The sequence below is a fragment of the Lycorma delicatula genome, chromosome 1 (genome assembly GCF_047948215.1).
Source record: "Lycorma delicatula isolate Av1 chromosome 1, ASM4794821v1, whole genome shotgun sequence".
NCBI classification, from domain to species: domain Eukaryota; kingdom Metazoa; phylum Arthropoda; class Insecta; order Hemiptera; family Fulgoridae; genus Lycorma; species Lycorma delicatula.
Window position 1 is genome coordinate 9,323,689 of NC_134455.1, and position 15,381 is coordinate 9,339,069.

General features: G+C 32.7%; 1 protein-coding gene across 1 annotated transcript in view; it reads left to right on the forward strand.

The window, feature by feature from the left end:
* LOC142325069 (acyl-CoA Delta-9 desaturase-like) overlaps nt 1-15,381 on the forward strand; it is a 77,224-nt gene that overhangs the window by 45,003 nt on the left and 16,840 nt on the right. The window contains exon 2 of the mRNA XM_075366430.1: nt 14,643-14,889. Within this exon, the coding sequence (XP_075222545.1) occupies nt 14,652-14,889 (238 nt within the window). The 5' untranslated portion in view covers nt 14,643-14,651. The remainder of the gene's footprint in view (nt 1-14,642; nt 14,890-15,381) is intronic.

A 15,381-nucleotide genomic window follows, 5' to 3' on the forward strand; every position in this document is an offset into this window, starting at 1 on the left:
CGCTCAACCTTCCGAGTCTTCGGAATCTTTTTAAAGTCTTACAGCAAGATTCGGCATTGATTGCTGTTCCTCGGGGCACAAATTCACTGTAAACAACTCCCTCAGAATCGAAAAAAGACTGTCAGCATAACCTTTCGAACATGCGGTGATGTTTTCATTTTTTTGGCTGGAGCGAATTTTTGTCTCCATTCATGTGATGCTCCTTTAGTGTCAGGAGTGTAATGAAGCACCCAGCTCTCATCCCCTGAGACGATTTGTTTCAAAAACTGTGGACCAGTCCTGGAATAACGTTGATAAAAAGAAAGAGCAGACGCAAAATATTCGTGATTGCCGGTCAACAGATGTGGCACAATCGTGCACACATCTTCACGATAACCAAGTTGATCGTGAATAATCGCAAAGACACTACCATAACTGATGTTAAGTTCACTTGCATTCTGTCTAATTTTAATGTGCCGGTTACTCAAGATCATTTCATTCACGCGTTCCGCGTTACCCGTCGTGTTTGCAGTTGAAGGACGCCCAGCGCGCAGTTCGTCACTCAAATTTGTTCTTCCGTTTCTGAACATTGGAACCATTTTGTGATCATGGAGCGTGACATTGCATTCTCACCGTATACCTCCAACAGTTTGGCGATGAATTTCACAACAATTACAATTTTTACACAAAATTCGGCCTACTGAACGCACTTCTACGCTGAACGAAACCTCTAGAGGACACGCCATATTGACAGCGGCACTACACACATACTGAATGTCGTACAGAATTGCTGCAGGGGGAGAGTGAAAACACAACCATTGCTGCCACCACAAGACATTAATATATCCGTTTCACCTCAAGAGCACGGCAAGGATGTAACATGTCTTTTGATCCACCTCTCGTACTTTATATATAACAGACTTCATACAGGAGTAGTTCTTAACTCGATCGATGTATTTCTTTTTCCCCCTTACATATGTTAAGCTTATTCACCAAACGAACCGATTTTGAAGTTTTTTTTAAATTTTTTTGGAGGAAAATATATACTTTTTCAATTTTTTGGAATCGGTGATTTAAAGGTGGTTAATTCAATCGGAAATTGTTTTTAATTTGGTGCCGATGTAAAAAATAAAAATTAAACTGAAAAAATTAATTTTTAATTTTTTTTTGGGTATTTTTTTATTTATTAGGTATTCATGTGTTTAAAATTAATTTATTATCTGTATATTAGTTTTCGTATACTAAGAATTTATTGTAATTAATAATTTACATATTAAAATGATATTTGGAAGCTTATTAAAAAAAAACTGTAATATTGTATTATATATATTTTTTTTTAATAGTTGCAATAATCTTCAAGTTATCAATAGCATCTATTAAAGGAAGTGAAATTGACAAAGTTTGAAAAAAAATTTAGTAAATTTTTTTAATGCGATTTACAGTCATTTTAATCCCTCGGATCTTTTTATTTTTTACGTTCGAATTGACGGAATAAATCACAAAAAAATTACGAGGGATCTTTTAAAAAAAAGCTCCTGTTAAAAATATTTTTTAAAAATTCCTAGAGAAATGGTTTTCATTCTTCCCTTCATTTTCGCCTTCTAATACTTTAAATATTTTGTTTAAATTCATCTCCAAAAGGGAAAACCGAGAGCATATTCTTTCATTAGAGGGATGTTTAGGTATCTTTTCAGTGTATAAGAAAATATATAAAAATTACCCTTACTTAATAAAGATATCGCATTCTACCCTATACTTTATTGATGCTTTACACTGTTTGCCCCAGTTTTTTTTACACTATCGCGTGTAAAGCACATGAGGTATAAAATCAATATTTAAAGCTTCTTTCTGTAATAGTAATTGCGATACATTATATTATACATTAATTATTTAATATTATGTAATAATTGATACGGTAATATTAATGTTAACCGTTCGGTAAACGCTTACTCTATAGCAGTGGTCTCCAAAGTGGGGTACGCGTACCTCAGGGGGTACGCAAAGTGATACTTGGGGTACACCAGATAAGTAGTATAAATAATAAATAATCTTATTTTTGACTACGCGCGCACGTATATATATATTAATTATATTATATAGGGTACAACTTATAATTATTTGCGTCTTAGGGGTACGCGATCAAAAAGGTTTGGAGATCGCCGCTCTATAGTAAGCGTAATTCTTTCAATGAAAGGAGTGAAAATATCACTTGCAGAGCTAAATATAACTTAATTTTTAATGGTTTTGAGATTCTACTGTGCAGCGGTATATTTTGCTTGGTAAAGATGGCAGCGAAAAACCACATCTCCCCTCAGCTTTTTTTTTTAGAATGATTACGGGTTTATCTACATACAAATCTAACAAAAGTTATTACAAACTTTCTAGGCTTTTTCTCCTTTTAATTCATTTTTTACGTCAATATTAGAGTATACCTTTGTTTAGACGGGATTAACGTACCTGTGTAAATACTTTTTTAACTTTGTTTCAACGAGAGACTTATAAATTGCAATAATCCAGTAAAATGCTTTTATTTTTCTATACGCTTTAAAAAAGCTATGACAAAAGAGTATTCTGAGAAATAAAATTTAAATTTCCTGTGCTAAAAGTGTTGCAATGTTAAATGTGATTACTATATTCGTTAGGATGAGGAATGTGTACCCTAAGACAGCGGTTTCCAACCTTTATGTTATTACTCCTCCCTTTCATTTCTTTCTTTTTCCTGTTTAGCCTCCGGTAACTACCGTTTAGATAATACTTCAGAGGATGAATGATGATGATATGTATGAGTGTAGATGAAGTGTAGTCTTGTACATTCTCAGTTCGACTATTCCTGAGATGTGTGGTTAATTGAAACCCAACCACCAAAGAACACCGGTATCCACGATCTAGTATTCAAATCCGTGTAAAAATAGCTAGTTTTACTAGTACTTGAACGCTGGAACTCTCGGCTTCCAAATCAGCTGATTTGGGAAGACGCGTTAACCACTAGACCAACCCGGTGGGTTTTATATTAAATTACTAATTAAATTAAATCTAACGCATCAAAATTTTATGCGAGGGTTGTTTTTTACCAGTACAAACTTTATTAAATCTTGGGGGCAATGTGGAGAGTGCCATTTGTAACTCTTTTTTCGACTATTTACCCGGTTCGATGTTTGGTTTTCATTGCATCCCGTTTCGCATAAATAAGAAGTTACAAACGGTAGAAGCACTTGCATTGCTTTGTAATACAAAGATTCATACTCTCCACTAAGATTCATTCAAAATTGAATTACGGTTTCATTTTGAAACTTTTGTTTCAGTGAGCTATCGCATGACAATTCTATCGATTTTTCTTTTTTGATGGTTGTCAACTCAAATTCGTCTTCTTTATTGTCGATAAATGGATTCTGTATCCACAAAAGCTGTAAGAAATCGAGGTCTTTTTAAAATATTTTTGTCTTTTTGAAAAATGCAGCACTATACCATCCAAGTTTCCAATAAAAAGATTTTCGCTTGCTTCAATGTCGGGTGTAGTCCAGAAATCGTTTGAAAGTGAAAACATATCCTGCTCATTCTTTTGTAAATTTGATTTCCATAGCTTCAGCTTTTTAATGAAAGCTTTTACTTTGTATTTTTGAACAAAGGAATGCATTTGTGATCCTCTTTTGTCGACTTTTTTCTTGTAACCACTCAAAAATTTATCCATTCGTATAAAAAATATTTTAATTATATAATTTAAAATAAATAATAATTAAATATAATTATAAAAATATACTAGCGATTATTTTTAGAAATAAATCACAATAAAAACTATATCACACCCCACCAATACGCTTCAGTTGACACTTTAGGTACGAGTGACGTTTAAATTTGAGGTTATTTTTTCATGCAACTAGGGGTCGTTCTTTTGCATTACAGAAACAGAGCGTTTGCAAAGGCGCCATTTTTAAAAACTTCCGTCCTGGATAATTTTTTAAAAAGAATTAAATGAATATATAAAAATGTAAGAAAAATAAAAATAAACATTACTTCACTGAATTTGTACTGTTACGTTACGATATGAAATTTATTTATTTATAGATATTATGGTATGAGCATTAATTTTTTATTAAAACGTTTTGGTGCCTCCCCTGGGAGCCGCGCCTCCCAGGTTGGAAATCGCGGCCTTAAGATATTGAAAAAAGAACATTTCTCAATTAATTTGATGTTAACCACCGTGGCGGAGCACTGTTAGATTCTGGTTCGAATCCTAGTCAGAATGAGCATTTTTTACACGCTTAAAATTCATTTCTTCTCATTACAAAAAATAAAGAGTTAGGATAATGTAATAGTATGTAGCCCTGTTGTCATTAAAGGGAGAATAAATAAATAATTGTTTATTACTTAATTTAATCATAAATAAATAATATTCTAATGAGAGGAACATACTTAATAAATTTATCTAATCGTAAATCCACAACAGCTGTACCCAATCTTCGGAAAATAACGGTGAATTTTAATTAAAATAACAATTACCACTATAACTTATCGGCTATATTAAATAGTTTCAAAGTTTACAAAATCTGTTATTTTATATTAATATTTTTGTGTTTGTCACTATTTCATAAACGAATCCGGTTTTCAGTCATTATTGACATATTATAACGACCTTTAGTCGCATAAAATCATCTTCAAAGCAAGTAAACTAGTAGGTAAAAGCATGAAACACCTGTCATTCATTTAGTGTCATTTAGTCTAGACCGGTTTTAAGATATTTAAGCAATTTTTTTTTACGTAGATCTTACTTTCTATTAGTTGAACTATTAGAATAGCAGGTCTGTAAATAAAGTAATGAGACTGGTTTTTTTGGCAGCCAAAGTGGCAACACTGTAAAGTTACTAGTAAACATATGGTTATATGAACAGCTGATTTATGTTAAGTATTAATATTTTTAGTCTATTGTTGCCACGTGAGACGTAAACAAACTTTTCGCGAACGTGTTTTCGCAAACACGATTTTTTGTTGTGCGTTACAAAAACGGGTGGTACTGATTATGAGCAACGTTGTGCGATCAATTTTTGTGTTAAACTCGGTGAAAATGCTACTGAAACTTATTCAAAATTGAAAAGGGCGTATGGAGATTACGCTCTGTCACGAGCCCAAGGTTTTAGGTGGTTTAAAGCATTTTCAGATAGCCGGGAATGAGTTGCGGACGATCCACGCTCTGGAAGACCGTTAACGTCAAAAAGTGACGAAAATGTTGAGCAAATCAGAGACTTGATACGGTACGACTGGCGATTAACTGTCAGATTGATTGCAAAACAATTGAATTTGAACCGTACCACAGTCCATTAAATTTTGACAAACGAATTGGACGTGAAAAATATTTGTGCAAAATCGGTTCCGAAGAACCTCACAGTTGAACAGAAAAACAACAGGGTGGAAGTGTGCCGCGATCTTCTAGCGCAAATTTAAACTGATTCTGATTTTCTAAAAAAATGTTATTACTGGTGATGATCTTGGATATTTTAACTCGGAAACAAAACGCCAGAGCAAGGAGTGGTACACTTCAAACTCATCACGTCCATAAGGAGTTTTTGTTTACAGGACAGACTGTAAATCAATGTGCTTACCGAGAAATTCTTGAAAGACTGTGAAAAAGAGTTTCCCGCGTGAGACCAGCCATCAAAGACAACTGGATGTTGCATCATGACAACGCATTAACGATTGCATGATGATAACCATTGAAACACCCATGTCCCGGCAGGAACTGGGTGATCCAATAGTCAGTTTCTCCATGCCGCCTGTTTATCCATCCTGTTAATTCTGGAATTAAGGTTCTTGTCCATCCAGCCACTCCAACCTCCGTCCATCTCTCCTGCCAGATTCTATGTATGTTTTCCCTGACTTCATTTTCTGCTCTCCCTAAAAACCTGTCGGTTCTATATCTGGCGATAAGGTCAATCGGTAACATTCCCGAGAGCACACAGAGGGCCTCGTAAGAAACAGTTCTATAGGCAGATACTACTCCTTCTTTGGTGGTTGGGTTTCAATTAACCACACGTCTCAGGAATGGTTGAACTGAGAATGTACAAGACTACACTTCATTTCCACTCATACATATCATCCTCATTCATCCTCTGAAGTATTATCTAAACGGTAGTTACCGGAGGCTAAACAGGAAAAGGAAAGTAACTCTTTCAGTGTTATTTCGCTGTAACTTTTGTTACTTTCATACGGAATTGAAGCAAATTACCTAGTCCATTACCTCGATTTTCGTCTGTTTCTTCGTGTATCACAAGAAAGCACAAAACAAAAACCTGTAGAATAAATTTATGTTGAAATCTGTGTTTTTGATGTATCGTCCTTGAGACGGAAATCTATACATAAATGTATTTTTTATAGCAGTAGAATTCTTCTTTACTCAAATTCTCTCCTTGCTTTTTAATATCTACCTTAATTTGAAATTTTAATAATAGAAAAATTCTACAATTTGTGGGATATGTTTTCCGCTACTTTTGACATTTAATTCTTCATTACTCTCTGATGTCACGTTTCATTATCTTTATTTTAGTCTTTTTTATCTTCAAGCCAAATTTCTTTATAAAATTGAACTAACGGTATGAAAAATACAAAAGCATTATACATTAATATATTGAATCAATCGCAAGAAATTTCAGTAAATTTACTGCGTACAATAAATAAAACTAGTATGACCGGCATATGTTAAAATTGAATCGGTTGTTTTTTATTCAATTTCTGGTTAGTTAGACTTTCACTTCTGTTATTTAATCTAGTGAATAAATATAAAGGGAAAAAGCTGACAACACAGTTTTAGGACTTTCCTGCAACTGTGGGTTATTACTGATGCACGGCTTACACATAACTTAATTTAAAATATTTATCGTTTTATTCAAATGTTTTTTTTTTCATTTATTTAATTCAATGATTTTAACTAAAGCGCGAGCGCATACCGTATTTAATTCGTGCGGTTGTGGCGGTACTAACTAAAATAATGTAATTTCACAACTTATATAGAACAAATTTCATTTGTACAGTCAGCAGGCAGGTGTAGTCACGAGGCTTAACGCACCAGGTACCGAGTCAATTGGGCGATCGAGTTCGAGATCCGGCCAGATCCGAGTTACTTTGTTACACTTTAAATATTATTCATTTATTTAATTCTACTGTTTACCTGTGACGTCACAACATGACGAGTACAACAGCATTTTTTGGGGTGGGAGTGCGCGATCTTGCAAAACGTTTTTCGAGAAATATTGTTATATTTTTTAATCGTTAACAAATGTGCCTAAGAAAATATAACCTTAATTAGGCGAAATCTCGCCGAGGGTAATCTTCCTCTACACCATCCATCACCCTCTGGACATTTTAAGTTGAAAATTTAACCCCATATATAGAAGTAATCTGTTTGGTCAAAATCAGTCAAGTAGTTGTAAGATATAAGGTGATTTAGAGGCCAACGCCGAACACACACACACACGTAAATATGAACATTAACATTCGGAAAATTAATATCCGGTTTTTTGAGTTCCTTAGGTGTCAAAACCGATTGTAATACTTCTTCTTTCTTAGGTGCCCAAGTTGAACCGATTACAATACTTTTCCTTCTACAGCTATCGCTCTGTTATAGCGCTACCTAGATGAGGAAGTAAAAATAAATTACATTGCTTCACTGACGTAATGTGCATTATCACCGCATTTTTAAATACAAATTTTTCTTGTAATAGTGTATTGCATTTTTCGTTATTTAACCGATTACTGTAATAAAAATATTTTAATTTATTTTACATTCTTAGCTATTCATTTCAAAAAATTAATAAATACTTTCATACACTAAAAAGTAAAAATTAAAATGACAATAATGGTTTATTGAAATTCTTCAGATTTACGTATATACTGCTATATAGTAATTAGCATATTTTTGAATTTTTTCCCTAACATCACTACTTTGTTATTCTTTTTTCAAGCTTCTATAAAACTGATGAAATTAGATAACAAAATTGACTTGTAATATATTGAAGTTCACCGATGGAACATATGAAATGTATGATACTTTTTTTAAATAATTCGAGAATTTTAACAATTAAGTAAACTACTCTTCCCATTTGGGTCACCGCATTACACCTGTAGACGGACGTCACGGTCATGGTAGTCTGTTTGGAGGCAGTGACTTAACAGTTTACTTACTGCATTTACTGCCAACGATTTATTAATAGTGTTGTTTTATTACTTTTAATTACTTACCGTTTAATAATAATCTTATATTTATGGAATATTAAGTTATTTATAAGTATTGCTGATGATATAGTAATTCTAGCCGAGAGTAAAAAGGATTTAGAAGAAACAATGAACGGCATAGATGAAGTCCTACGCAAGAACTATCGCATGAAAATAAACAAGAACAAAACAAAAGTAATGAAATGTAGTAGAAATAACAAAGATGGACCGCTGAATGTGAAAATAGGAGGAGAAAAGGTTATGGAGGTAGAAGAATTTTGTTATTTGGGAAGTAGAATTACTAAAGATGGACGAAGCAGGAGCGATATAAAATGCCGAATAGCACAAACTAAACGAGCCTTCAGTAACAAATTATATAATTTGTTTACATCAAAAATTAATTTAAATGTCAGGAAAATATTTTTGAAAGTATATGTTTGGAGTGTCGCTTTATATGGAAGTGAAACTTGGACGATCGGAGTATCCGAGAAGAAAAGATTAGAAGCTTTTGAAATGCGGTGCTATAGGAGAATGTTAAAAATCAGACGGGTGGATAAAGTGACAAATGAAGAGGTATTGCGGCAAATAGATGAAGAAAGAAGCGTTTGGAAAAATATAGTTAAAAGAAGACACAGACTTATAGGCCACATACTAAGGCATCCTGGAATAGTCGCTTTAATATTGGAAGGACAGGTAGAAGGGAAAAATTGTGTAGGCAGGCCACGTTTGGAATATGTAAAACAAATTGTTAGGGATGTAGGATGTAGAGGGTATACTGAAATGAAACGAGTAGCACTAGATAGGGAATCTTGGAGAGCTGCATAAAACCACTCAAATGACTGAAGACAAAAAAAAAGTATTGTAAAATTACATTTAGCCTAATTACGTTTCAAAATTACGATATTCCATTAATAATAAAAACAGTATTGTTTGTTATAGGATGGTTTGATCTCCACTAACGTTATTACCAGAATTTAGGTTTTATGCCTTTGCTTCACGTAAGGTGTACTGAAACTATCACGGGATACTGATCGGTTCCTTTTCCCTCTAAAAACCTACGATGAGAACGAGTAAAATAAGCAATGATCGGCCAGAAACGCATACGTAAAGATTGATTCCGTACTAATCTGATATTTACTAAACAACGATTTACGCGTTTATTGTATAGGATCTGTCGGTTATAAAAATATCACATACCCTTTAAATTCTCTTTTATGTAACTTCTACAAAAGAAACTACTAAAGGAAAATCGTGAAATTTTTTCTCATTATCCAATATTTTAGCTAAGTAGAATTAATATATCAAGGGGAAATCGAGAAAGTATTTCCTGTTTATTATAATTTATCCATCGCTTAATGTTATTCAAACATTCTTTCATCTTCGATTGAAATATCCTTAAATTTCTCTTCTACTACCAAATATAACCTAAGCGTCAAATCTTAAACCTTATTCAATACTATCTTTCTTCTTCTCATTCCTTTAATTAAATCTACTTGAATAAAAGTACAGCTTGCACTTTTCAATTATTTTTAGTTTTCTTCAAAAAATTAACGTAATGTTATCGGGTTTATAAGAAACAGATGATATTGTTATAAAATCTGTCTAATATACCACGGTTATTTGTGGTTATAGATAAATATTCTTATAAGGAGGTAATAAGAAAGTAATTTTGAAAATTTTATCGGCTGAAAAATTTTTAATAATATTTAGCACCGTTTGATAAGGGGTTTTTTTTTCTAAGAACAATTCTTTAATATTGTATTAAAGATTAAAAAATCATATTAAACTACATTGCAATCGATAATATTTATTTTGCCATTCTTGGTCTTAAATGATGAAAAATCGATTAGTCAAATAGTATTATATCACCAACCTACTTTCATTTTTCAAAGAATTAGTTTATTCTTTAAAGAAATCTTGAACATTCATTTGCTCATGATATTTATTTATTTATTTTTTTTGAGATAAATGGAAGTAGAAGTCTCAGTTACATATGTTTCTTTCATTTTTTTACGAAACTAATCATACTTTACGCACATTAAATATTGTTAGGGACAAGAATTAACACATCTTTAGAAGTTATATGAGGATATTATATTCTGAGTTTTTCATCAAGGAAGCACAGAAGCACACATAGTGAGGTGGCTATCGATTTCAAGTATTATACACGTTACGCCCACAATTGCTAAGTAACTATTAAAAATATCTCAGGCGGAAAGGTTAGAACGTATTTGCATCAAAATACATGTTACACATTTTAACTTAGTAACTTTACGTGCACTATTTAAATTAAATTCTATTCTTTATTTTATATTTTTATTAGTTTAAAAATAATTAGCGTTACGTAATGGGCGAATTAATAGTTTTCTGTCAGTAATATATATGTTTAAATGTGCAACTTCGGATTTGCTTTATTTATTAAGCAAGTATGTTTTTAATGTAGTATTAACGCAATGCAGATTCTTTTAAAGGCAAATTGTCGCGAGGAAATTACATCATGTTAAAAACTGTTGATTAGTCGTTGAGAAGTTAAGTAAGAATTTAAGTTTATGTAAAGTTAACAAACGAAACATTATTTACATTGCAAAATGGAGGCTTAATTATCTACTTAAAAATAGTTTATTAAATTAAAATACTAATTATTAATATCACAGTTTTCCGCCGTTTTACTTGATCCGCTTTTAACAATCACCAAATGAAAATTATTTATAATATAGAAAAAAATAGGATTTAATAAGTTCTACGCAATTACCGTAAACAGCAGATTTATTGGATTTTAAACAGAATTTAAACAATATTAAATAGATAAAAAAAGTTGCGTACGAGTATTACTTTCAATTTCCCCTAGAACAAATGTTTGAAATAGCCTCCATTGGTGGTAGCACACTGTAATAGCCGATGATTTCTTTCATTCTTTCAAAATTCCTGGTGTATCTCTGATATCTCGAAAACCTTCCTCAATCTCTGCTAAAGATCTTCAATGTCATTTGTGTGCTGAAACCATTATTTTTTATGTATCCCTCGAAGGTAGACATCTACTTAGTTTTGGTTAGTTTATATCGTGGGCCAAATTATTGGTCCTACACAGCCGATCCACCTTTCTGGAAATAATCGTCGAAGTACTGGTGGTCATTGATAATGAATTGCGTTGGCCGTGATCATGCGTGAACCACATGTTATTCCATTATCGTAAATTATTTTATCTCATTTTATTAATTTTTTATTACTGGTGGAGATGAAATCCGGTTAAAAATTATGTCACCAATTTTTCTCCAGTGACTCATTTGTTTGTTCAATTTCCGAAAATATGCTGTCATTTTGTTTACAATGAAAAGAAACATTTTATCTGATAAAACGCACTTTGATACAGGTAACGATTACCGAATTATAAAAATTTGAAAACTTGATTCGGTCGTTATTTTGAAATTTGTGAACGTGTTTGTTTTTAACGTAATTTTTTTTATTTGTTGCAAAAAAAAATAGCAAACATTATAATTAAAAAAAGTATTATAATAGTTGGTATTATTCCTCTATCGGATCTTGATATATATATAGTTTTAATATGGTTTTATATATACGAGGTGCGACAATTAAGTAATGAGACTGATTTTTCTTTGCAAGATATGGCAACCCTGCAGCTTGCGTAGGCACACAATCTTTGACCTTGGTCTATAAGATACTTTTAGTCCAAGCGGCACATTGATGCAACAGCTCAGTCGTGAGTTGTGCTGTAATAAGTAACATGTGTTTATGTCCCTCGTCACAGCTTTTTGGACATCTTGTGTTGTTTGAAAATGGTGACTCTTGGAAATAGAAAAAATCGCACGGAGCGATATCTGGTGAATAAGGTGGCTGTGGTAGTACTGAAATTTATTTTGAGGTTAAAAATTGCTGTACTGACAGAGCAGTATGGGATGGCGCATTATCGTGATGCAGAATCCAATTATCAGCAATGTTGGCACGGACACGAAGAACTCGTTTACGAAGTCTTTCTAAAATTTCTTTGTAGAAATATCGGTTAACTATATGTCCAGAAGGCACCCACCCTTTATGAACAATTTCCTTGGAATCGAAGAAGCACACAAGCATGCGTTTCACTTTTGACTTTGACATGCGAGCTTTTTTTGGTCTGGGTGATCCCTTTGAGCACCATTGCGAACTTTGGCGTTTTATCTCTGGATCGTATTGAAAAAACCAACCTTCATCACCAGTGATAACACGGCTCAACAAATCTGGATCGATTTCCGTTTGCACTAACAGATTGGCTGCCACATTTTTCCGTGTTTCTCGCTGTTGTTGTGTGAGATTTTTGGGGACCATTTTTGCACAAATATTTCTCGTACCAAGATCTTCAGTTAATATTAGACGAACCATTTCTCGATTGATGTTGAGTTCTTCTGCGATCATTTTCACGGATAATCTTTGATCAGATCGTACGATTTCACGCACCCTGGTCAAGTTGACATCTGTCCGTGAGGTTGATGGTCGTCCATTGCGGTCTTCATCTTCAACATTCGTTCTGCCTTCACTAAAAATTTTATGCCACCGAAAAACTTGGGCTCTTGACATAACCTCCGCTCCAAAAGCCTTCTGAAGCTTACCGTAAGTTGTCGTCGCGTTTTCACCCGATTTAACGCAAAAGGAAATGGCATACCGTTGCGCAATATTTTGCGGTTTCATTTCTGTGACGAGAGACACAAACACGTGTTCACTTATTACAGCACAAGTCACGACTGAGCAGTCGCATGAATGTGCCGCTTGGACTAGAAGTAGCTTATGGACCAAGGTCAAAGATGGTGTGCCTACGCAAGCTGCAGGGTTGCCACATCTTGCAAAGAAAAATCAGTCTCGTTACTTTATTGTCGCACCTCGTGTTTATATATATATATATATATATATATTTTAAAAAAAAAAAACAAAATGAAAGAAAATGAAAACATTTTTTTCTTAGAACATTTTTCTTTATTTTAATACTAAGAATCCGAAAATGTACAGCATGCACGCTTCTTTTTTTTCCGTTATGATCTATGTAATATTAACAGTTTGTTTCTACTTGTATTAAATTTATTCATCCAACTATAAAAGTCCGAGAACGAGTTGCAATCGTCTCATCGCTACAGTTGCAATGTCCAGAAACATAGAAAAAGATGAGAATATAAAAACATAAAGTGTATATCAATTGTAAACAATAATTATACTGAATGTTTTAAAATTTGCTCTATATTCAGAATCTACCGTATTAACCACAAAATGTATAACCTGGTTTAATTTGAATAAATAATATGGTTTTAATATTGAAACAGTAAAACAAATGTTGATATCAGAGCGATGAAAATCTTTCCTCAAAATATAAAAACGACTTTCAAACTGTTTTATCTAAAACAACCATAAATGAAATTGATAACATTATAATTTTTTTTTTGTAAGTGGAAGATTATTTATTAATTTTCCACCACTAATCTTCTTTCTCTTTTACTAATCTTTCTAAATTTTCTCGTTTTACTTGATTATTTTAACTCGCTATGTTTTTTCAATTTTTTTCATGTTTAACCTCAAATTCTTAATTTTACATACTTCCTGACATTGCCGATTGATGAAATTTTGCGTAGTTGTTAAGGTCGGGTGACACAATATTCCACCATTACTTTTGCAAACATCCCCATTATGGGGGAAAATTAAGGGTGCGGGTGTAAAGTATTGCAAAATCTGGCAAAACGACTATGCAGGGTTTTAAATCCAAATTAACCTACTAATTAAACTCATGCGATGTATAATAATTTTATTATGTGTGATTAAAACGTATACAACTTTAAAGATTTTTTGTAATATTGTTCCTTTATATTCTTTCTCTTTCACTACAATCTTCTTCCGACTTGAATGGCTACTCTATAGAATAGTTAAGAGAGATTTTATTTGCTAAATTTAAATCGGGCTGCTCAGATTTACAACTTATGTAGAATAAGAATAAAGGATTAAATAATTTAAACATAACAAATTAAGTTATAAAAGTTAATAAAATATACAATTTAATTTATCAAAATTTTATAAAATTCAGTTATTTATCCGATTTAAAAAAATTACATGTCGTGTTAACAGATATTCTAAAGTACCATTTTGATATTTAACGTTTCATATCCGAACACACGGTGATACGCCGACTATATTAAGTATATCAGTTCATCAATAAAAAGCGATTGAATATTTTGTAGATTTCACGTACAAAAATCGGTGACATTTGTAAAACTATTTTTTTTCTCATCCTGAAGTTACCCAAAAACCGGTTATCTGGTGAATTATGGTCAAGGTTTAAATATGTTACTTAAAATAACATTAAAATTTACTTTAATCCATCGTTTGGTTACTTTTTTGTTTTAATAAAATTTTAATGAAAATTCTGTTTAATTCTCAAACTCTGAAATTTCGTGACAAATATACCTATACTTTGTTATAATTTTTTGTTGCAGGCTTTAAAGATGGCACCGAACATCACAAGCGCTCCCACTGGAGTATTATTCGAAGACGATACACTCGATAACATTCCACCGGTCGAAACATTCAGCGGTCACAACGCAGAAAAAAAATCTGAATCAAAACCATACAAATTACAGATCGTTTGGCGTAACGTCTTTTTATTCATTTACTTACACATTGCTGCCGTATATGGCGCATACCTTATGTTCACTTCTGCTAAACTTTTCACAGCTGTTTGGGGTAAGTTTTATAAAAAATAAAAAAAAATATGTATTTTATAGATAGAGTTTTTTAACGTAATGGTTTTAATTTTTGTTTCGTTAAAGTTACACAGTTTTAGTAAATTTTCATCAGTCAAATTAGACCGCGTAACCAACATACTAGGTGCGACAATAAAGTAATGAGACTGATTTTTCTTTGCAAGATATGGCAACCCTGCAACTTGCGTAGGCCCACCATCTTTGACCTTGTTCTATAAGCTACTTCTAGTCCAAGCGGCACATTGATGCAACTGCTCAGTCGTTAGTTGTGCTGTAATAAGTGAACACGTGTTTGCGTCCGTCGTCACAGCTTTTTGGACATCTTGTGTTGTTTGAAAATGGTGTCCCTTGATCGCCATTTTGACTCTTGGAAATAGAAAAAAGTCGCACGGAGGGATATCTGGTGAATAAGGTGGCTGTGGTAGTACTGAAATTTGTTTTGAGGTTAAAAATTGCTGTACTGACAGAGCAG